Genomic DNA, 23300 nt, shown 5'->3' on the forward strand with positions numbered 1-23300 from the left:
AATATCCACTTATCAGTGAGTACATATTGTGTGAGTTCTTTTGTGATTGGGTTACCTCACTCAGGAATGATGCCCTCCAGGTCCATCCATTTGCCTAGGAATTTCATAAATTCATTCTTTTTAATAGCTGAGTAGTACTCCATTGTGTAAATGTATCACATTTTCTGTATCCATTCCTCTGTTGAGGGGCAGCACCTCTTAATGAGATCCAATTTAACATGCACAAATGGCCTGGTTTTATCCCAACACCATATTATATTTATTTATATTTATAATATCTTATATTTATATTTTTATCAACTGTAGGGGATTTACTCAATTAATATTAAACTTCCCTGACTGTCAAAAAGTATTTTTTATAGATAGCTTCTAGTGGAAATATTAAAAACTGAACAAGAAAAGCAAATACATAACATACTGAATATTTTCTGTTTTAGAAATACCATTGAACTACAAATGAATCTTTCAGGTTGGTAATGTTCCTTGTTTTTAAACAGAGGAGTTCAATTTGGTAAGGTTTCCTTATAGTTGGTATCTTCAGGGAATTCTGCATTTATTAGCCTATTGCTCTATTAACATGAGCATGTTCAGGTTCGTTCACTACCTCTGCTTCTGGAATAAGTTGCATCCTAGCCTCTTTTGCCACACCATCTTAACTGTCCGTCATTTCATGTAGTTCACCATGTCTCCACTTTCCTCCTGTTTTGTGTCCCATAGTTTCAGTCACCTGTGCTCAACTCCAGTCTAAAACTATTAAATAGAACATCACAGGAATGAAAATTCAAAAGATTTAAATTGTGCACACTCTTCTGAGTAATTTGATAAAATTTTACATGGCCCTGTTCACATCTATGGAGAGGTTTGAATTATCTCTTTGACCCATATGTAGCTACACTGTGTCAGATACCTATCCATTAGGCACTTAGTAAATGTGGTCAATATTTTTCTACTGCTGTTATAAAACACCATGACCAAGGAACTTATAAAGAGTTCATTTATGCTTTCAGTTACAGAAGGACAAGAGTCTATCATAAAAGAAACATGGCAGTGAGTAGCAAACATGGAGGCAGAGACATGAAGCTGAGAGCTTACATCCTTAAAAGCAAGCACAAAGTAGGAGAAAACATGAAGCACTGAGAGGTTTCTAAACTCAGTTGCATATGTAGCAGAGGGTGGACTAGTCGGCCATCAATGGGAGGAAAGGCCCTTGGTCTTGCGAAGATTATATGTCCCAGTACAGGGGAATGCTAGGGCCAGGAAGCAGAAGTGGGTGGGTTCAAGAGCAGAGCAGGGGGAGGATATAGGGGAATTTTGTAGAGGAAACTACGAAAGGGGATAGCATTTGAAATATAAATGAAGAAACTATCTAATAAAAAAGAGAGAAAAAATTCACCAAAGTGATATACTTCCTCCAACAGGCAGAGCTGCACCACCTAAAACTTCTCAAATAATGCTACCAAATTGGGATATTAAGAGTTAAAATGCTCCTTATTATGGGAGACATTGCTCCTTCAAGCCACCATAGTATCTGTCTTGGGTAATTAGATTCATTGTCAAGGTTATATAGTGCTTATGTTCAGATACTCTATAAGGTTTTATAGTATCCATAGTTTTAAACATCTCCTGGGAAAATTGAAACATCAACCAAGAATCAGGCAAGACTTCTCAAATCTCATTATTTTTAATTGAATGTCTTCCCTCTCTAGAAGGTTAAGTCTGTCATGTTAGGTAATCCATTGTCTATTTTTATTTATGATACAGCTCAAAGATCTTCCATTCTTGTTACTGGCATTATGTGCTATATAGAATTATTATAAATATTTAATGGTGTGTTTATGTATCTGTATATGAATACACATGTGTCCATGGGTATTGAGGACAGAGGACAAACTATGGTGTCTTTCCTCAGACACCATAAAAACTGTCCATGGTTTTTGGAGGACAAGGCCTCTCACTGGCCTGAAACTCTCCAATTAAGCTGAACTGACTGACCAGCAAGACCCAGGGAATCTTCTAAGCGTTCTATGTTCACTTTCTTAGCACCAGGGTTCGAAGTGTCTACTATCATGTTAAACTTTTTTTGTACATAGGTTCTGGGTATTAAACACAGCTCCTCATATGTACAAAGCATATGTCCCCAGTTTTCTCCTCAGCATTTAAGGATGTTTATCAGCATACCTGGCCTACCTATTAGCACTTCTCCTAGTTGATGCAGACATTTCTAAATGCCTATACCCTGTGGTGAAAATTACCCCCTATTAAGAGTCACTGATGAGAAGCTCTGCCAGAGTCTGCCAAATACAGAAGTGGATACTCACAGCCATCCATTGGACTGAGCACAGGGTCCCCAATGGAGGAGCTAGAGAAGACTACAAGGAGCTGAAGGGGTTTGTAGCCCCACAGGAGGAACAACAATATGAATCAACCAGTACCCCCAGAGTTCCCAGGGACTAAACCACCAACTAAAGGGTACACATGGAGAGACCCATGTCTCCAGCCACATATGTAGCAAAGGAAGGCTTTGTGGGACATCAATGAGAGGAGAGGCCCTTGGTCTTGTGAAGGCTCAATAACCCAGTGTAGGGGAATGTTAGGATAGGGAAGCAGGAGTGGGTGGGTTAGTGAGCAGGGGTAGGGGTGGGATAGGGGGATTTCAGAGGGGAAATGAGGAAAGGGGATAAAACTTGCAATGTAAGTAAAGAAAACATCTAACAAAAACCAGCCACTGTTGTTTCTCAAAAGACTGGCCTGAGGTAGGTACTCAGGAAACATTTGCTAAAGGGATGATTCAAGTGAGAGCTATTTTGTATTATACGTGTGTAAGATAGTGTTCCCTTGACAGATCCTATTTTCTGTTACATCTTCAATGGAAGGGCCATTTCCTTCCATTAGTTAAATAAGTAGTTCAAAAGCCACAGACAGTATTCGTTCATAAATTAATGAGCAAAACAATTACATCCACAGGAAAACAGACCATGTGTAAACAAAGCCTTCTTAGCAGCAGTCTCTAAATTCCAAGTGGCAGAACCTAAAATTTATTGGAAGAGTTGTTTAAAAATTTACTAAAAGAAAGTATTTGAAACAATTTTATTAAAATGTTAATTGTGATAATCACTATACCAGCTATATTAATTTAAACTCTAACACCCTAATATACTTCATGAAAAAAAAATCACAGCCTAAGCAAAAAAATGTGTCTTAGAAGAAAAGGAGTTGGCTTAGAAGATAAGAATATCTAGTGCTCTTGCAGAGGACCCAGGTTCAATTTCCAGATATTTCATGGTGGCATATAACCATCTTTAATTCCAGTTCCTATCTTCATATCTTCATAGATACCAAGCATGCATGAGGTATGTATATATGCATACAGACAAAACACTCATACTCATTTAAAAATCTTTTTAAAATATATCTAATGTGAAGTTATATTGCAAATGAATCTTGTTTCTCTCTTGGTTTTATTCAAGTTATTTATTGTATGTTTAAAGTGAACCTGAAAATTACAAAGGACTTTGATCCTTTCTGTTTGTAATTCAGATCTGGACCCTGCAATGCAATTCTACTTGTGCTCTCCAAATTATTCTTTAAGGACAGCTTTCATCCAAAATGTTAATTGAGTCCTGTCCTCTCCCCTAATTTATTAGTGTTTGTTTCCTTCTTCAACCCCAATCTACAAAAATCCATAATTAAAGTTACAGTTGTGTTAACCCTGTCCCCAACAGTAAGAACATTATGTTCCTCCTGACAATATGTTTGCCTAAGATGCTCTTGGCATTTCTGTTCAGTTGTTTAGTTTGTGTTTTGTTGGTTGGAGTATAAGTCATACATACTGGGGAGCCATTAGCTTTGGTATTTTTTTTTCCTTGCTTGATACTGGGAACATGTTCCAATTCAAATCCTTTTTACCCCTTTTTCTGTTATTTTAAATATATACTCTTCACATTCATTTTGAGGAAGTGATGTTCTGGTTATCTGTTGATGTCTAGAAAATACACATGATAGCTTAATAAAATCATTCAGTACCTCCTGGTTATATAAAATGGCTCTTCTCATCCAGATGGCTCTTAGTGAGGTCTCTTAAGTGTAGCTACAGTTAAATGACAGCTGTGGCAGGACTCATCTAAAGGCTTGATTGGGCCAGGCATTCACAGGGGTTGGATTTCTGAAATTGCTAGGGATGGCCAGACATCTGCTCTCTCTTCAAACTGCTTTACTTAACTACTTCAAAGAATGGGGGTCACAGGGTTGTTGGGATATGCACATGGTAGCTGGCTTCTTCCAAATCAAGCATTCTAAGGTACCCTTGTGGATGGCACAAGGCTTTTCAAATTCTTCCAAACAAGACCTAGAGGTTGTGCATTACCACTTTTATATAATACGCTGTATATTCAAGATACTTACACGAATAGTTAAGGGTCAAGAGGTATAGACTATAGGGAAGTGTGAATACCAGTTGTGACTAAAGTCCATCTTTGAAGCCTTTGTATCACTAATGGGAAAGGATGATTGAGTTGTTAAGTACTGGGGGATGAATGTATTGCTTCCTAAAGAAGTTTCATTAAATTCCCCTTGCTGGTTCCACTGGTAAGTAAACTGGTGGTCTTCTTAACTGCCAATGGAACTTCTTGCCAAAGTAAGTGGTAGTAGGGGAGATATTTTCAGAACAATTCGTAAAAGTCAAGTCCATCCTACTACACAAGTGTAGTATTTTTAAAGCTTTATTTTTTTACTCTATGTGTATGAGTGTTTAGCCTTCATGTATGCACTGTGTACCACATGTATGCCAAGTGACTGAAGAGGCTATATGAAGGTATTGGATTCCTGGAACTGAAGTTACAGCCATTATGTCAGTACTGGGAATCAAACCTGAGTCCTCTGCAAGAGCCAATGCCCCACCCCACAAGTGGACCCTTTAATTCAGTTTCTGTCTACCTTTATTACCCATATGACTATGATGACTTCATTTTGCACAATTTCTTCCACAGCAACACTAGAACATACCTGAGATGACGAATGCTCTCATCACTTTCCTTTGCCAGTATAAGTTAAATGGCAGGCTTCTGCAACAATAGGCAGAGAGTCGATGCTTCATCAAGATCAGGATAGAACACAGCTCTAACTGGCTGACCTTTTCTGAAGGCTCACTCTTTTTCTGGATATCTCCATTTTTTCTGAGTAATGGCTTCAATACCTATTGAGGAATTGATTCAGTGGATAATTATAATCTCTATTCAGACTACTACAGAGGTCATCTAGATGGAACCCTAGGACCTATTCTAACTTTAGTCCTGTGGTTACATTTTTGAAAGTGGCAGGTGACACTACTTCCTCCAGCTTTGTCGGTGACTGATTAGACTGACACTGTGTTATAACTGGTTATTCAGTCAAAAGAATCTTCTTGTTTATTTCCCATGTCTTGGTTCAAATCAAGAAAATGGAAAGAAAGCAAGAGGCTCTGTTTCAAAATACCCCAGGACTGAGGGAAGGCCCTTTGGAATCAGGTCATTGAAGAAATGCAGTTACTTGGTTATTGTTGCCATCAACAGTGGCCACCAACAAGCTGAGAGATCAAGGGCTGGCATGCACTAGCATGCAGGAGAGAATAATTTTTCTAATCTCTTTTAAGAACTCTGAAGTATGAGAATAAGAATGTTATATTTGTGCTTGCTTAGCTTAGAAATACAAGATCAAATCTCTCTTGCTGTGCCTTACCACACTGCCTTCTAAATACCAACAGTACAGAACAGTCTCTTGAGTTATGTTAAAATGTCATTTTACAATTTACAAAACCCTTTCATCCACAGCCCTAAATTACCTCTTTATTTGCCTTTTAAAACTTAACCTTCTAGCCTTCACAGATTGATTCCTTCTACTTTTAAGGTTGAAAGTCCAACTGTTTACTTGTCTAGACTTAATTTTTTTAAGAAAGGACACTTAAATTTTTATAAATAATGTCCTTCTGCTGATTTATGTTGCTTGAGTTTTATTTCCATTCATTTTTAAAATCTCTGAGGAAATCTAGATGCAGTTAAATTCATATCAGACTCTGAGTTGGATCAAGGGATCTAATTAGTTGGTGTAGAAGGGAAATATATAATTGCACATGCTCATTTGATTACACAGTGAAGAACTAAAATAATCTAACTATAAAATGAGAAAGGCAGTTAAAGAAAGGTACCAAACTATGTTGCTCTAAGGAATTGAGAGTGTCATCTTAGCTTCATTGTTCAGAGGGAATTTAGGGGTTTGGTGGTAAAGCACTTACCTAGAATACCCTAGGGTCTGGTTCCAATCCCCAGTGTTAGTTGGGGTTGCTCAGATAGATTTAATACAGAAAACTATACTTCATTAAAAATTCAAGGTTCTGCTTGGTGGAGTCTCTCAGAGGACAGTTATGCTAAGCTCCAGTCTATAAGCATAACAGAGCATCATTTATGGAGTCAGGGATTGGTTCCAGCCCATGGGATAGATCTCTGTGAGGCTCCACCTAGAAGCTGATTGACTAAAACAGATGCAGAGACTAACAGCCAAACATTAAATTGAGCTCAACAGTCTTGTGGAAGAGTAGGGGGAAGGACTGATAGACCAGGAGGGGATAAAGATTCCACAAGAAAAACAACTGGGTCAACTAACCTGGACCCTTGGGAACTCGCAGAGACTAAACAACCAATCAAAGAATATACATGTGTTGAACCCAGGCTCCTTAACATATGTAGCAAATATGCAGCTTGGTCTTCATGCAGGTCCCTCAACAACTGGAGGGGGTACTGTTCCTGACTCTGTTGTTTGCCTATGCATCCTATCCCCTAATTGTATTGTCTTGTCTGGCCTCTATGGGAAAGGATATGTAGGCCTAGACTTTTCATAACCTACTTTAATACGGGTTCTTAAAATGTTTTAACTTCCCTACTAGCCCACCACCCACCAGAGGTAGTGAAAAAGTAAGGTTAATAGGATACAGGAGAAGTGGAGCTGTTTAGCAATAGTTCTTTGGGTCAATTCCAACTTTCATTGTCAGGATAGCAGCAGTTCAGTCTACTAGCAGACCAACAAACATGAATCAGCAGCCACAGTCCAGTCCACCTGGCAGACACCACATATAAATCAGCAGCTCAATTCAGAATCAAATCAGCTCAATCCAGAATAACCTGCAAGACTCCACCTTATCAGCAAGAGTATGTGAAAGTAGTAAGAAAATGCTAGAATATCACAAGAAGTTCTTTGGTAAATTCCTCTCTATGAAGTCATGACAAGTGAAGATTAGCAACATGATGTAAGGCTAACCAATACAAGACCATAGTCATCAGAGAAGACTAGTAAAGCACACTAAACCATGAGCCTTGTCCCACCATCTGTGGTCATATTTATATTCTTTCTAAACATAAGATATTCTTTTTTTGTTAGATATTTTCTTTATTTACATTTCAAGTGTTATCCCGAAAGTTCCCTATACCCTCCCCCCACCCTGCTCCCCTATCCACCAACTCCCACTTCTTGGCCCTGGTGTTCCCCAGTACTGGGGATCTTCTGCTACATATGCAGCTAGAGACATGAGCTCTGGGGGTACTGGTTAGATATTCTTTTACATGTCTGCCTCATCAAAGCATCCTCTCACCTGTGTCTGCTTCAGCAAAATATTCTTTCACATGTCTGCCCCAGCAAAACATCATTATGACCTAACTGAGTCTAGAAACCAGGAAAATTTACTTCAAGGATATGGCTAGTCCTGCAGTGACTTGAGGTACCAAGGTGTCTTTGTACCCTGGGGGGACCTCCCCCTTCTCAGAGATGAAAGGGACGGGATGGGAGGGAGCCACATGAGGGGAAACTAGGAGGAGACAGGGCACTGTAATGAGGATATAAAGTGAACAAATAAGTTAATGGGGAAAAAAGACAAGGTTCTTCACCTTCTTTGCTGACATCTACATAACACATCCAATGAAATTATACAAGGCATATGATTGTACTGGGTGTACCAAACAGGTCTCAAAGGACAAGGCTTCTTTCAAAGAAATGAAAACAGAGGAACTGAAAGTAAATTTGGCAAAGATGGTCTAGGAGGGTTAAACTGTATTTTCCCCTATGGGATGACAACACTAAGATTCAGGGATTCAAATGAGTTTTTTTTTTAATTTTGAGAAATTTGTACATAAACACTGTATTGAAAACATTTCCACCCATCTCCAACCCATCAAGCTCCTCTGTGTCCTAAAACAATGATATTTTATTTAATTATTATTGTGTATATATACACACAAACACATGCACGCGCACACACACACACACACAATCTAATGAGTTCCTTTAGAGTTGCCTCTATGTGCATGTGCCCAGGGCTAACCACTTGGTACATCCTATGCAGGAGCTTATTCCTGGGTACAATCAATTCTCCCTCTCTCAGCCACTCTTAACTACCTATAGCTCTTCATCTAAGTCTTGGACTATATGGAATCTCCCCTGTCCACATTAGCAAGTCAACATTTTAACAACCCAGATATGTGAAAAAAAAATTGGCACTAAAACTTGAAATTACTCCACAAAAGTAGAAATTTTTGTTGGAACTTATTATAAAATACTTCTTTAAATGTGCTTCTGCCTGGATGTTTAAAAGCCTCAAGCTATTTTAGGCCTTCCTAAAAAGAGGTTATCTGCTTGCTTGAATGTTCGCTCTTCCATTACTGATTCTATCTTTCTGCTGAAACAATTTTAAAGAGGCTTATATTTTACCCTAGGATTATATTATTGGGAATATTAAGGAATACAAAATATTATAGAGTTAAAATTTCTTCCCTGGCAGGTTATAATTCAATAATGATTGGATGAGAAAAAACACAAGAGAAACATATCTCCAGTCTTAATGACAAATATCATTTTATAATACTTCATTTCAATTTAGATAACTGCTTGCCGTAAATTATGAAATTGAAAATCAATCTAGGTTATGTTTTAGGCAAATTATAGAACATTACAACATGCGCAAAGATTTTTAACACAACGAACACATTTTTTAAACATTTCCTATTGTCAAATTAACAAGGTATGATGATCAATGCTTCTTGTGGTGATTGGCAGGTAAATAAATCTGTATGAGGAGAAGTCATAGGTAGAAAGTGCTCTTGATAAGGGGCATTGTCAACTTGCCAGAATATAGAATCATCTTAGAATCATCTTAGAGAAGGGCCTCTGGGCCTGCCTTCTGGGCACCTATCTTGATTGTATTAATTGACCTTGGAAGATTTTACCAGTGTGGGTGGCAACATTCCCTGGTTGGAGTAGGTAACAGGAAAAACAGAGCAGAGGATTGGCATGTTTCATTGCTTTCTGCTTTCTGATTGTGACCAGCTGCTTAAGCTCCTCCCTACTTCTATTTTGACTTCCCTGCAAAAATGAGCTGGGACTGGGCTCTTGAACTGTGAATCAGAATAAATTCTTGTTATCTTTAGCATGATTGTTTGAATGAGATGCCCCCCTGTAGTCATGGACTTGGTCCCCAGTTGATTGCACTGTTTAGGTAGTTTAGGAGGTATGGACTTGCTGGAAAAACTATGTCACTGAAGATAGGCTTTGAAAGCGTAAAGCCTCATGCCATTTAGAGACCCATCTCTCTATCTCTCATATATATGTATATGTATATATATATATATATATATATATGTACACACACACACACACACATATATATATATATATATAAAACCTTTTGTGCTTTTGGTTCTAGATGTGAACCGTTAGCTTGCTGCTCCTGTAGCCATATATGTCAGGCTCCCCTACCATTATAAACTCTTATCCTTCTGGAACCATAAAACCCAAGTAAACTCTTTCTTTTTTAAGTTACCTTTGTCATAGTGTCTTATCACAACAACAGAAAAAGAAAATAATACACTTAGGTCACTTTTTAAAGGTGTTTTATCACAGCAACTGGAAAAGAAACTAAGACACTTGGTCACAGGTCTTCCTTTATCATCCTGGCAAACAGAATGTAAGACTGGCTAAGATCTTTGCCTCTTTGTATTCATAGCATTATGTATTCCCCTATATTCTTAACATCACTGGGCCCATGACTTGTTTCCAACCAACAGAATACAGTAAAAATCATATCACTTCCATAATGATGCTATATAAGATTGCAACTATCATACCACTGGCTCCTTTTTGCTAGCTTTGATGAAAAAGGTGGCCCTGTTGAATTGACATCTCTCTGTCCCAAAATGTGTGGAATCATCAGCAAGAGAGCCTTATCTTGTTTTCATGGACAACCAAGGAAAATGGCAATATCTTATCTTGCTAGGGGTGCCTCTGGGGACTTCTTTATCAACAGTCATAAAGAGGTAACCAATGCCTAGCACTGAGATTTTCTGGCACCATGTCTTCTAGGAACAGCTTAGCTTTGTTTGTCCACATGTGATTCCTCTGTTTATTCTCCCTCTTAAAAGTTCTTTCATTAACCCACAAACTAGTGGAGTGTTGTTATAAAGTATAGTAAAACCTTAGGTCAGGTTAACTTACCTGTTTCCCTCATTTTTCCCATCTCTACTTAAATCTTTCCTTGACATATTCTCCTAGCCTGTTTTTGCATATCTCATGTGTTGCTATTATCTTTTACATTTATTGGTTTGCATGATCACAGGTTGCCATGCAGTATTTTCATGCTTCCTCCATTTTGGTTAAAACTTCTCCTTTCTCCTCATTTCCCCACCCCTATCACTCCTCCCTGATTGAAACCTTCTCCCACACCCCACCCCCATATTTCTCTTCTCTAGCTTTGTTGCACCTATTATATATATATATATATATATATATATATATATATATATATATATAAACACTTGCAATATATATATATATATAATATATATATAAACACTTGCAATATATATATGTATATATATTGCAAGTGTTTATCAGTTGAAGAAATCTTCTGAGTTAGGGATAGGAGCATGTGTTCACTTCTCTGTTCACTTTGAGGACCGCATCTGGGTCAACCCTTCGCAAGCCCTGTGCATGCTGCCTTTGTTTCTGTACCTTCATATTTAGCACATGAAAATCTTAACCTAACTTCTGACAGTCACAGAAATAAAACAGTAAATTTGTATCTCAAGCTACTAATATTTACTGATGTGTTATAGGGACAATAGAAAGTGAATTCAGTTACGTTGTTTGTTTATTGCCATCTAAGATGAGCAATGAGAGTCTTTGTCCAATGTCTCCTTTACTCCCAAGAACAGATGTACTACATACATCAGCTCCCTTGACCAGAGTCAATGAATACATATGCTAATACTGAGTGCTGTTTGAAAGGAAAGCAGTCCTTGACTCCATCTATTGTTCCATCTACTCTCCCATTCCTTACTGCATGCATTGTCTGATGAGTTGCAATGATCTTTGAAAATATTTTATGTAGGGTGTGTGTGTGTGTGTGTGTGTGTGTGTGTGTGTGTGTGTGTGTGTACTGAGGTACATGTGTGAGGGTCAGAGGACAACTTTTGTGACCTGGTTCTTGTCTTTCACCTTGTTGAGGCACTTCTTGTTTCTGCTGCTGCACCATGTATTCAGGGCTGGTTGGCATGCAAAATTTTGGAAAACTGTTTCTAACTCCTACCTCTGCATCTGACTTTGTTATATGAGTTCCACGGGTTGAACTTGGGACTCCAGATTAGTGCAGTGCATGCCTTTATCCATTTAGCCATCTCCCCAGTGTCCTGTGCTCTGATCATTAGCCTCCAATCTTATATGCATGTTTCCATTACTCCTTGTTAGAATTTGAGCCTATTAGTCAAGAATTGCTTGAATTCAGAGAAAAGAAAATCATTTATTCAAGCCCATATAATTAAAGAGAATTTGGGGACAAATGTGGCAAACAGGTCTTAGAAGGTGCAATCACAAGGCAATAGTGTTTTTACATCATTGTCCATTCACAACACCTCCCTGGGTCTAATTCTAACAACAGAAAGAGCCTTAAGGAGGTCTCCAAAATGTATTAAACAGGTTCATAATATTCTCCACTCATTAGTACATTTGCAATCACAACAATTTGTACTGTATAATTACAGTGTTCAATTGTGATATTATGGTTAAAATCCACAAAAGTTCTCATTTGTCCTGCTTAGAGCCTGGGAAACCTGCAAAGCATTAAGGAACATCATAGATGATACTTTGTCTTCCAACATTCTTTTCTAGCTTTAGATTCATTGAAAGTATCATAATGCTGGCCAAAGTGGTGACATAAAAGATAGGAAGTTCTCACTTGGTCAGTACTGGTGTAGCTAAGCACTACTTTCCTCTATCCATTGATGAGAATCATCATTGGTTCTTGTGGGTGCTTTCTGTGGATTTCTGGATGACTTTTCTGTTGAGAGACTGCACTTGTAGCCTCCTTGGGTCAGACTAAACCTACAGGTTGCTACACTAAAGTATCTCAGCTTTCATATATTTCTTCTAAGGTCATCTGACCCCCTAAAATTAGCAGATAAGCTATCAGGAAGCCTTCATAAAATGGTCTGATCCCACACTGACACTGTGCCTTCTATTACTTGCCCCAGGTATCACACCACAATGGAAGGTCAGACATTTCACAAATGTATCCTCTGCTCTCTGGGCATTTGGTGCTTCAAATGTCTCTCCCTGTTGCCTGTTTTGGGTTTTTTACAAAGACAAAAAGATAGACTGCAAAGAGAGTAAAGAGTTAATGATAAGAATTCTGGTTTTCAATATCCTTAGTTAATGTCTCACAGCACCCTCCCTTTGCCTGTGGAGGTGAGTAGTGTCTATTGGTGTGGGGTCCCACTAAAGCCGTCTAAATCCATTTGATATCCTTTAACACATGAACACATGTGGATCTGATTGTCTGGTTTTTTTTTTTTTTTCTTCCTAAGATTGGGTTAAGAATCCTAAGGGATCTGAAACACAGTGGAGTTAATTCTTCTTGTCTGGCAGGTGATGATTAAGTACCTACCGATGAGAGAAAACAGAGGTAAAAACTCTTCCCTTGAATGATGATAGATATCACACTGAGAAATTTGACATCAATTATCTTATTTCTAATGGAGCAGTGAAGATACAGCACCCAGGAATGACAGAATGAGAATTGTTCAGAGATTCAGGCTATCTGCATCCTGTACTCAGGTGTCCTGCCTTCTAGCTCTCTTAGCTGCTGGAGAGAGGAAATCTGATTGGTTGATTCCAACATTCACAACCAATCAGCTGGTCCCAGAGGATGCATTCCCAGGATCCTTTGCCAAATACTGAGTTCTTTGGGAGCAAGTTGGGACATAATAGGCTAAGTAGAGTAGATGAGTCTGACTTTGCTGCCACACTCAGGAATCCTAGTAATTTATGTGAATGTGTTTGCTTTTTAATAGACTATAATTTGAAATTAAATAAAACGGCATTCCAAAGTTTTGTTTACATATTCGAATTGAATAAATATTTTAGAATATACTTGTATATGCACAGTTCTAACTAGCTATTGTTTGATGATTTCATACACACACACACACACATGGATCCTGGGGATTCATCCTCTAGGAGCAGCTGATTGTATGTGAATATTGGAATCAGACAATCAGATTTCCTCTCCCCACCATTAAGATGAGAACATGTTGATAAAACATGCTTTCCTTTCCAACTTCAGGTCCTCTTTTCTTTTTCAGCCCCAGGACCTATTTAGTACTGCCAGTATGTGCATGGTGTAGTGCCACCTACTGCAGTGCCCTCTCAAAGTAGCATCCTTGAAGGAAACTGACTTTCCATCTGCCTGCCATTAATCAACTACCAATAGCTCCTCAGCTAGGGGTAGGATTTCATGAGCCACCTAGATCATCCATGATGATATTTTGGCTGGCTTGATCATGTGCAGGTCTTGCACATGTAGTCACAGCTACTATGAGATCATGTGTACAGAAACCTTCTAAGTTCAGAAGATACCATTTAACTGCAATCATCCAACACTTCTGGCTCGTACAAGATTTCTGCCCTCTCTTCTGTACGTATTCCTGAGCCTTGATTTGGGGGGATTAGGTGTGCTCTTTAAAGCTGAGCACTCCACAGTCTTATATTCTCTGTTCATTGACCAGTTGTGAGTCTCCATGTTAATCACCATCTACTACAAAAAGAATCTTCTCTAATAAGGGTTGAGAGAGACACTGATCTCTGCGTATTATTTCATTATTTGTATGCATATGTATATATGTGTTGACATTTGTGTGGGTGCTCTTGTGGGTAAAGGTACATAGGCATGTGTTCTGTGAATGTGTTTGTAAGTCAAGTGTCCTCAAGAATTTTTTCTTTTCTTTTCTTTTCTTTTCTTTTCTTTTCTTTTCTTTTCTTTTCTTTTCTTTTCTTTACTTTTCTTTTCTTTTCTTTCTTTTCTTTTCTTTTCTTTTCTTTTCCTTTCTCTTTCTTTCTTTCTTTCTTTCTTTCTTTCTTTCTTTCTTTCTTTCTTTCTTTCTTTCTTTCTTTCTTTCTGAGATAATGTCTCTTTTGTTGGCCTGAAACTCTCCAAGTAGCCTAGGCTCTATGGCCAATGAACCTTAGGAATCTCTCTCCTTCCCCAGTGCTAGGATTGTATGCATGTGCCTCCAGCCTGCTGGAGAGAGAGAGAGAGAGAGAGAGAGAGAGAGAGAGAGAGAGAGAGAGAGAGAGCAGAGAAATGGAGAGATAGACAGAGACAGAGATAGAGACAGAAAGAGAGATTACTGGAGTTTGAACTTGGGTCTTTATGCTTGTTCATCAAACACATTATTGCCTAAACTGTCTGCTCATCCCTATATTTCTTATCTGTAAAAAGTGTATTTTTTTCCTTTGACCAATAAGTGAAAACTAAGCTGTAGTCATTTCCTTCTTTTTGTGTTGCTTTCTGCCCATTTGCTTTTTAAAAAATATTTTATTAGATATTTCCTTTATATACATTTCAAATTTCAAATGCTATCCTGAAAGTTCCCTATACCCTCCCCCTGCCCTGCTCCCCTACCCACCCACTCCCACTTCTTGGCCCTAGCATTCCCCTGTACTGGGGCATATAAAGTTTGCAATACCAAGGGGCCTCTCTTCCCAATAATGGCTGACTAGGCCATCTATTGATACATATGCAGCTAGAGACACGAGCTCTGGGGGTATTGGTTAGTTCATATTGTTGTTCCACCTATAGGGTTGCAGACCCCTTTAGCTCCTTGAGTACTTTCTCTAGCTTCTCCATTGGGGGTCCTGTGTCCACTTCTGTATTTGCCATGAACTGGCATAGCCTCATACGAGACAGCTATACCAGGGTCCCTTCATCAAAATCTTGCTGCCATATGCAATAGTGTCTGGGTTTGGTGGCTGATTATGGGATGGATCCCCAGGTGGGTTAGTCTCTGGATAATCTATCCTTTCATCTTAGCTCCAAACTGTGTGTCTGGAAGACCAATGAGTGGATACGTTCCTCCTTAGAATAGGGAACAAAATGCTTATTTGCTTTTTATCTGCTACCCCTGAAATGGACTCCCCTTATACTTTCAGCATGTCACCACCATACATTCTGATACAGAGAACGTTTTTGTCTACAATTCCTTAAAAGAGGAAGTCAGAATTCCTTTGTGAAACAAAGCTAGGATGCACTGGCTAGGTTATAGTGTTTTGTTTTGCTTTCCTTAAACCACCAAGCCTGACCTAATGATCCTCAGTGGCTCCGCCCAATAGCCCCCAGTAGTCCATAATCCTTTCTCACACCCACTGAAACCTGGCTTGATTATATACTGCTGTTCTGCCTACTGCAGTTACTGGGCACTCTGCCAGCCAGCAAATCTGAGGAATTGTAGGAGTTATCAGGCCGACAGTGCTGTGCTATCCACCTGTCAGTATCATCAGCATCACTGTGCTATCCACCTGTCAGTATTATCAGCATCCTAGTGTGCGGCTTCTTCCTGGAGTTGTAAGATCTAGATCCTCTTCTCATTGCAAACACCCCTCTCTTCCCCACCACACTCTCTAGCTCAAGGGACAAGGGACATACATTCATCACCTAGGAGTCAGTAGATCAGTCTGACCATGCAGAGCGAGTGCTGGCCCACAGTTGCATGGGGGTGAGAAATGCAATTTGCCGTGGTTTCTCCACGAGAACAGAATTCACCTCACTCATTTGGTCAATAAATAACAAAGACAGGTAATTCATTGAACCCTAATGTAGAAATAGTCAACTCTGCTTTGGCACAATAGCAAGTGGCTTTGATTTAGGATATTAAAAGAACACAAAAAGGGAAGAGAATATTATAACCCGTAATATGATTTTTCTTCGAGGGTTTGGGTTGCTTGGAGGAAATTAAATGAGCCATTTTAGTCCATTGTTCTGCTCTAGCTGTGAGGTGCTTCCTGCTGTGAACACTATTTCCCAGTTGTTGCCTGTCAGAAATACTTAGCAGCTCTGGTCCTGGGCATTTCAAGAACTGAGTTGTGCAGTATGAGAAACAATGGTTGGCAGTGTTACCATTTTAAAGTAAACAACCTTCAGGGATGTTTCTCTTCCATGAAGCTTTTCCTGAGAACACATTTCATGCATTGAGAGAATGTTTTAAAATATCTCCCCTCAAAGAAATCAACAAATTTTCAAGCAGCAGAGAAAAGTAAGCTATAGGAAAATCAGAAGGAGAGAATCAATTTTCAGAACCAGGAACTGTCTCGAGGCTGACTGAGTTCAGTGCTTCTAAAATCATTCTTCCCTCAGCAAGTTTGATTCTGAGGCTCCATTTCTTGGCCATACAAATCAGATGGCTGGTAAGGACTGCCTAGGAAGCTGTCAATTGGATGGTTTGTTGCACTCAGGAAACACTTGATTGGGGGTTTCTCTGTGCTCTGAAGCCCTCTTCTGAGTTATTTCATTTACTCTGCCCTGGAAGCCCAAGGAACATTTACCAACAAACCACACACATTTCCTCTTAAAAGAAAACTTGTCCCTCTTTACTTCTGTGCTTTGCACGTTAGGTAAATCTGTTTGTTTTTCTCTCTTACAGGAGCTGCAAAGAATCGATTCTGCTCACTGTCATTCAGCCCTATCCAGTAAGTGTTCTGTGAGAAAAAGTGCCATTCATTGTTCTTGGGCTTCTGGTCTCCTGAAAGCCACCAGGATGAATAACAGTGGAGACAAATAGCATGTGTTCACAATGCAAGCTTAAACAATCTTGATCATTTCTATTGTGTTCTGTGTTACTAAAACCATTCATTGGTGTGAAAAGTACCACACTCCCTAAATATCCTGAAAGACAATCAACTCTGCAGGCCTGTGAGCATTTCACATCTGCAAACTAAGACAAAACCTAAGACTTTCTTGTTTGCCAGCTTCCGAATCACAAGTCTCATGGGAATATCTAATTACAGGAAGTTGTGTGAAAGTCTTATTCTTGTCCCCATCTAATTATTTTGGTAGAGAGCTGGGTAATTAAGCCCATTTCAAAGGAGGGATGAGAGAAATGCCATAGTCAGAATTTGAGTTCGGATACCTTGGTTAAGAGGGAGAAACTGATTACAATCATACTGCTTTCATTTCTTATGTTTCTGTTTCTCTTTGACTTGGTTTCATGTATCTCAGGCTGGTGGTCTAAGTTCACTATATAGTCAAAAGATGACCCTGTACTTCTGATCCTTCTATGTGCACCTCTAGTGATAGGATTACAGGCATTCATCACAACATCTAGTTTATAAAGTACTGAGAATTGAACCTGGGGCCTTGCCCTGTTCTAGGCTAGCACACTACCAACGGAGCTACACCCTCAAACCCAATTCAAATCCAATTCTTAAAAAAAAAATCATAATCTTCATGGTATGCAATTCACTTCTTTTACATGTGTAATTCAAAGATCTTTGCAAATCAGTGAAGAATGCAATCACCACCATAGTCCAGTTTCAAAATGTTCCATCACCCCACTATAATCCCTGATTTTCACTTCACTTCGAGTTAATCCATGTTCCTACCATCCAGCCCAGGCAACTGCTAACTTCTCTGTTTCTATAGGCTTCTTATGACTTGAAAATGTCTTTACATCCAGTATCTGGTTGGGCTTTTTGTAGACAGGCAGAGAATCTAACCAGCATAGCTTCCATGCATGATCTTCATAAAGTAATATGTATATTCCAAGTACAGTGTGACGCTGGGTGCTGTTTTGACTCCCATCTCTCAAATTTACATTCTTTCCCCTGAATTTTCTCTTTACTTTGCCATATCTTTAAAATGTATAAGAACTTTTTTATTAATCATTGTCCACATTTCAAATGTTATGTCCCTTCCCATTCTCCTCACCATGAACCAACCACCCCATACCCCTCCCCTTTGACTCTAAGAGGGTGCTCCCCTACCCACTCACCTACTCCCACCTTGCCCCTTTAGCATCCCCCTTCTCTGGGGCATCAAGCCTTCTCAGGACCAAGCACCTCCTCTCCCACTGTTTCCAGATGAGGCAGTCCCCTGAAACATATGTAGCAGGAGCCATGGACTCACCCATGTATATTCTTTGGTTGGTGGTTCAGTCCCTGGGAGCTCTCTGAGGTCCAATTGATGCTGTTGTTCTTCCTATAGGGTTGCAATCCCCTTCAGCTACTTCAGCCCTTCTAATAACTCTCCCAATGGGGTCCCTGAGCTCTGTCCAATGGTTGGCTGTGAGTATCTGCATCCGTCTTAGTCAAGTGCTGACAGAGCCTCTCAGAGAACAGCCATAACAGCTTCTATCTACAAGCACATCTTGGCATCAGCAATAGTGCCAGGGTTTGGTGTCTACTGATAGAATGGATCACATGGTGGGATAGTCTCTGGATGACCTTTCCTTCAGCCTCTGCTCCATTTTGTCCCTACATTTCCTTTAAACAGGGACAATTCTGGGTTAAAAATTTTGAGATGGGTGGTTGACCCCGACCCATACAAGGGGTCTGGCATGTCTATCTACTATAGGTGGTCTCTTCAGGTTCTATCTCCCTGCTGTTGGGTATTTCAGCTAATGTCATCCCGTAGTATATTGACTAACAAAAAGAAGTGAATATGGGTTAAAACTGTGTTCATAATTGCTTTGCACTATCCCATCCACCTGAAACTCCAGCCACCAGAGTAAGCAAGCCACTGTGTTGCCAACTCTCATTAGGTAGACTTCTTGGAGGCTTTTCATGTTTTTATCATCAAGACAGCAGTTTAAAATTTTGAGGTCTTTCAATCTTTTATTTTATATATATGGATGGTTTTTTTGTATACCATGTGTATGTATGCAGTGCTTATGGAGGCTAGAAGAGGGCATCAGATCTCCTGGAACTAGAGTTGGAGATAGTTGTTTGTTAAGGTTTGGTCTGCTGCTATGTATTATAATGTTAAATTCTGTGCCTGAAAGTCTAGGCCTAGAGTGAATTCTTATATTTATGAGGTTTTGTTCTGCAAACTTTGTTCCTTGACTTAAAACTATTGATTGAATAAAATTGGCTACATCCAATTACAAGAGAGATTAGAGGTAGGGGGAGGGGCTGAGTTACCTGATTGGGGGTGGAGAAGAAGGACACCCTGTGAGCAAAGTCCCTAGGAGACAATTGAAAGGACAAAGGTTTACTTTGGCTGGCAATTTCAGAGGTTTCTGTATACAGGCCTCAGCTCCATTGGTTCTGGGCACACGGTTGGACAAAGTATCATGACAGGGATAATGGGGACAGATGAAGAAACTGTTTCCCTCATGACAAACTGGAAGCAAACAGAGAGAAGGGTCTGGAAAGCAGGTCAAACCTTCAAAGGCACTTTCCTAGGGTTTTCCTTTTGCTGAGGCAAAAACAACTTAAAGGAAGAAGGGTTTGTCTCAACTCACAGTTTGAAGAAACAGTCTATCATGGTGTCAGGAGCTCGAGACAAGTGGCCTTACTGTATTTACAGACAGGAAGCAGAGCGAGATGGAGGCTCACTTAACTTTCACCTCTGTCTCTTTTTATTCAGTCCAGGACCACAATTCATGGTATGATATTGCCCATAGGCCAGGTGAGTCTTCACAACTCAGTGACCCTAATCTAGGTAAATATTCAGACACAGGGTCAGAAGTTTGACTCCTAGGTGCCTCCTGAGCCTGTCAAGTTAACAAGCCATATTAAGCATCATACCCAGTGACACATTTCCTCCACTGATTGCCTAAGTTTCTATCACGTCCTCAAGCAGCACTACTAGGTTAGGGCCAAGTGTTCAAAACATGACCCTATAAGGAAATTTCATATTAAAACCATAACATGGACAAATCATGCTGTGTTTTCAACAAAACTGAGTAACATCACTATTTCTAAAAATCATATCAAATGATACACATCTCAAGAGTCAGTTCTGATAAATATACCTTATTACTGAGGCAAGGAGTTGTGTAGATTATTCTAGAAATATACAGTAAGTTACTAAATTGAAAAACCAGAATTCACAGAGAACTCAAACCTTCAAAGGCACAAGTTAAGTATATGGTACCTTGACTGAGTTGAACATTTTATTGCCAAACAATGCTAGAGAAGTCATGCGTTGCTGTATTAAGACATCTCAGCCTGTGAGTCATGTCTCTTCTGGTGTCTTTATTGCAGCCACTCTACTTGTGCTAAACTTATTGTGCCAGTGTAAATACTGCTGCTCAGAATCATTAAGGAAGACTAATGTTTCTCCTTCAGCTAAAAAATGGCATCTCAAAAGCAAATCAACTCACCACCGTATGATTTGCTCGTTAATCATCACTAAACTTGGCCTATAATTACACAGACACCGATGAGAACACACCATTGTCACACTGCTCCAGCACTGCAGTATGGCTTCTAAATCTCACGCAGTGCTTGCTGAACACTGGCACTCATTCAGAGTCCTTTTGGAGTTTTGTTTTCTTTATTAAGACGTCAGCCATTCTCGTTAAAATGGCTTGTGTAAGTGGATGAATGTGAAGCTTCTGAACAAAAATCATCCATCTATCAAATCTTCTAAGATACAGCTCAAGATTCTGATAGGTGTAGAAAGGTATGCAGGGGACTGTTAGGAACACATCATCTAGCACGGTGCTGCCAACCTTCATTCAAGAGCCAGCAAGGGTGTTCCTGAAGGATTGCAAGCTGACTGAAGCCTGACCTGCACTTCTAATTTCAGGTCCTGGGAAATTATAGCAAAACCCTGTCTCAAAAATAAATAAACGTGGTATTCTCCCAATGTCAATCCAAAATATCTACCCCCAAACATACATATTTGTCATTGCATATTCTTAAGAATGATTTTGTATTATAATAAAATATTCATGCATTATATACAGTATACCATTTTCAACTGTACAATTCACCAGTATTAAATACATCCAAGATGTGGGTTTTTTATTGGATATTTTCTTTATTTACATTTAGATGGTATCCCCTTTCCTGGTTCCCTCTCTGAAAAACACCCTCCCCCTATCCCCTTCCCCCTCCCCCTATCCCCTTCCCCCTCCCCCTATCCCCTTCCCCCTCCCCCTGCTCAACAACACACCCACTTCAGCTTTCTGGCCCTGGCATTTCCCCATACCAGGGCATACAGCTTTCACAGGACAAAGGGCCTCTCCTCCCATTGATGTTTCACTAGGCCATCCTCTGCTGCACATGCAGCTGGAGCCATGAGTTCCACTCTTTGGTTGGTGGTTTAGTCCCTGGGAACTCTCAGGGTACTGGCTAGTTCATATTGTTGTTTCTCCCATGGGGCTGCAGACCCCTTCAGCTCCTTGGGTCCTTTCTCTAACTCCTTCACTGGGGACCCTGTTTTCAGTCCAATGGCATCCAAGATGTATTAAGCATCACTGTTATCTTGTTGTAAAAATGTCTCATTACTCCTAAAGGAAATCCTATATCTATGAAACCTTCATTCCTCCTTTTTCTTCTGCCCCTGCTCCAAACTTTCTATCTCTGTTTTCACAGTTGTTTCACAGAAGTATAATTATATAATATTTGCTCTGATCCTTTTATTAAGTACCATGTTTTCAAGATTATATCATCCATCAGTACTTTCTTTTTATGATTGAATAATATTCTAGTTTATGGACATACCACATTTTATACGTGTGTGTGTGTGTGTGTGTGTGTGTGTGTGTGTATCCACTCTATCATTTTAAATAACATAATTGATTTCCAGAATGTGTGTATTTGGTAAGGTTGAGAATATTTTAAATTTTTTTGTTATTTAACTTTAAAAAGAGAAGTATGGGTCATGATCAATGGCTTTGCAGCCATGATTTTAATGTAATATATATCAGGTTAAGCTTTTATGGAGATTCAAGGATCAGTTACTACAGTGTGTTGTACAAAAGTGTCAATGCCTGCAGACTAAGGTGCATGCAAATATATATGCACCCTAGACAGCTGAAAATATTTGACCCTTGTAGATCACAAACAAGAAATCATCTGACTACCTGTTAAATCCAATGGAGCATGAAGGTTTCTTTCGTTTTCTAATCAGTGATGGTGTCAATAGATGGGAGGGAGATCTCTTTTCTTCAAGTTTCACTAAAAAATTATACCAGGATGATTTTCAGATTAATTGAATTGACCAAGGCCATGTAGGAGGAATCCCCCTTCTTCCCAGCACCCTTCTAAGTAGATGCTTCTATTGCATTTACAATTTTTGTGGAAGAGCTCTTAATTTCCAGAGGTACAGGGAAGAAGTCCCAGATACAATGCACATGTATGATAAGGAAGACCATGAAGTCAGGAATTCAACTCTAAATTGGAAGTCAAAGACTCCTCCCTACTCTGCACAGTAAGATCTAAGATCACAGATTACAGGCATGAAGCTGAAGGCCAGGTTATAGAAACATACAGAAAAGAAATCTCTACCTACTTCTGCATTGTGTTCAGAGCTCTGCATTTAAAGCAAGGTTTAAGATCTTCGGAATTGTGAATAGTAAGAACATGGGACATGCTGTGCTTCTGGTCTGCTCACTAAATCAGAGTGACTAATTTCCAGTCATGACAGAGTTTCAATCACATTCATAATTTGTATTTTGTCCTTGAATTGGGCATGCACAGAATATTTTACCTTTTAGCAACAATGTGGCATACCTTTGAGGATAAAGATGAAAAATAACTGTCACAAGGTTTGTATTAGAATGCCAGTAATCCAATAAAAATCTTTCTGTTTCCTCTAGTCTCCCAAATCAGCATTTATTAGTGCTGCTAAAAAGGCAAGATTGAAGTCCAATCCAGTCAAAGTGCGCTTTTCCGAAGAGGTCATCATTAATGGCCAAGTGTCGGTGAGTTTTCAAGTTGTCTGTGTTGTTATACAGAAAAGCATTGAGGCAGGGGCTTTTTGCTCACATCAAGCTAGAATGTTCATTCTG

The 23300-nt window shown here is 39.4% G+C and overlaps 1 protein-coding gene across 6 annotated transcripts in view; it reads left to right on the forward strand.

Moving 5' to 3' along the window:
* The window catches only part of Frmpd4 (FERM and PDZ domain containing 4), a 667256-nt gene that overhangs the window by 599631 nt on the left and 44325 nt on the right, over positions 1-23300 (forward strand). For all 6 annotated transcript variants that reach the window (XM_029473447.2, XM_029473445.2, XM_029473446.2 and 3 more), the window contains 2 exons: positions 16983-17028; positions 23109-23213. In XM_029473447.2, coding sequence (XP_029329307.1) covers positions 16983-17028; positions 23109-23213 — 151 coding nt within the window. The remainder of the gene's footprint in view (positions 1-16982; positions 17029-23108; positions 23214-23300) is intronic.

Source organism: Mus caroli, unplaced genomic scaffold (genome assembly GCF_978045245.1).
Source record: "Mus caroli unplaced genomic scaffold, Mus_caroli_1 scaffold_5, whole genome shotgun sequence".
In the NCBI taxonomy this organism is placed as follows: Eukaryota; Metazoa; Chordata; class Mammalia; order Rodentia; family Muridae; genus Mus; species Mus caroli.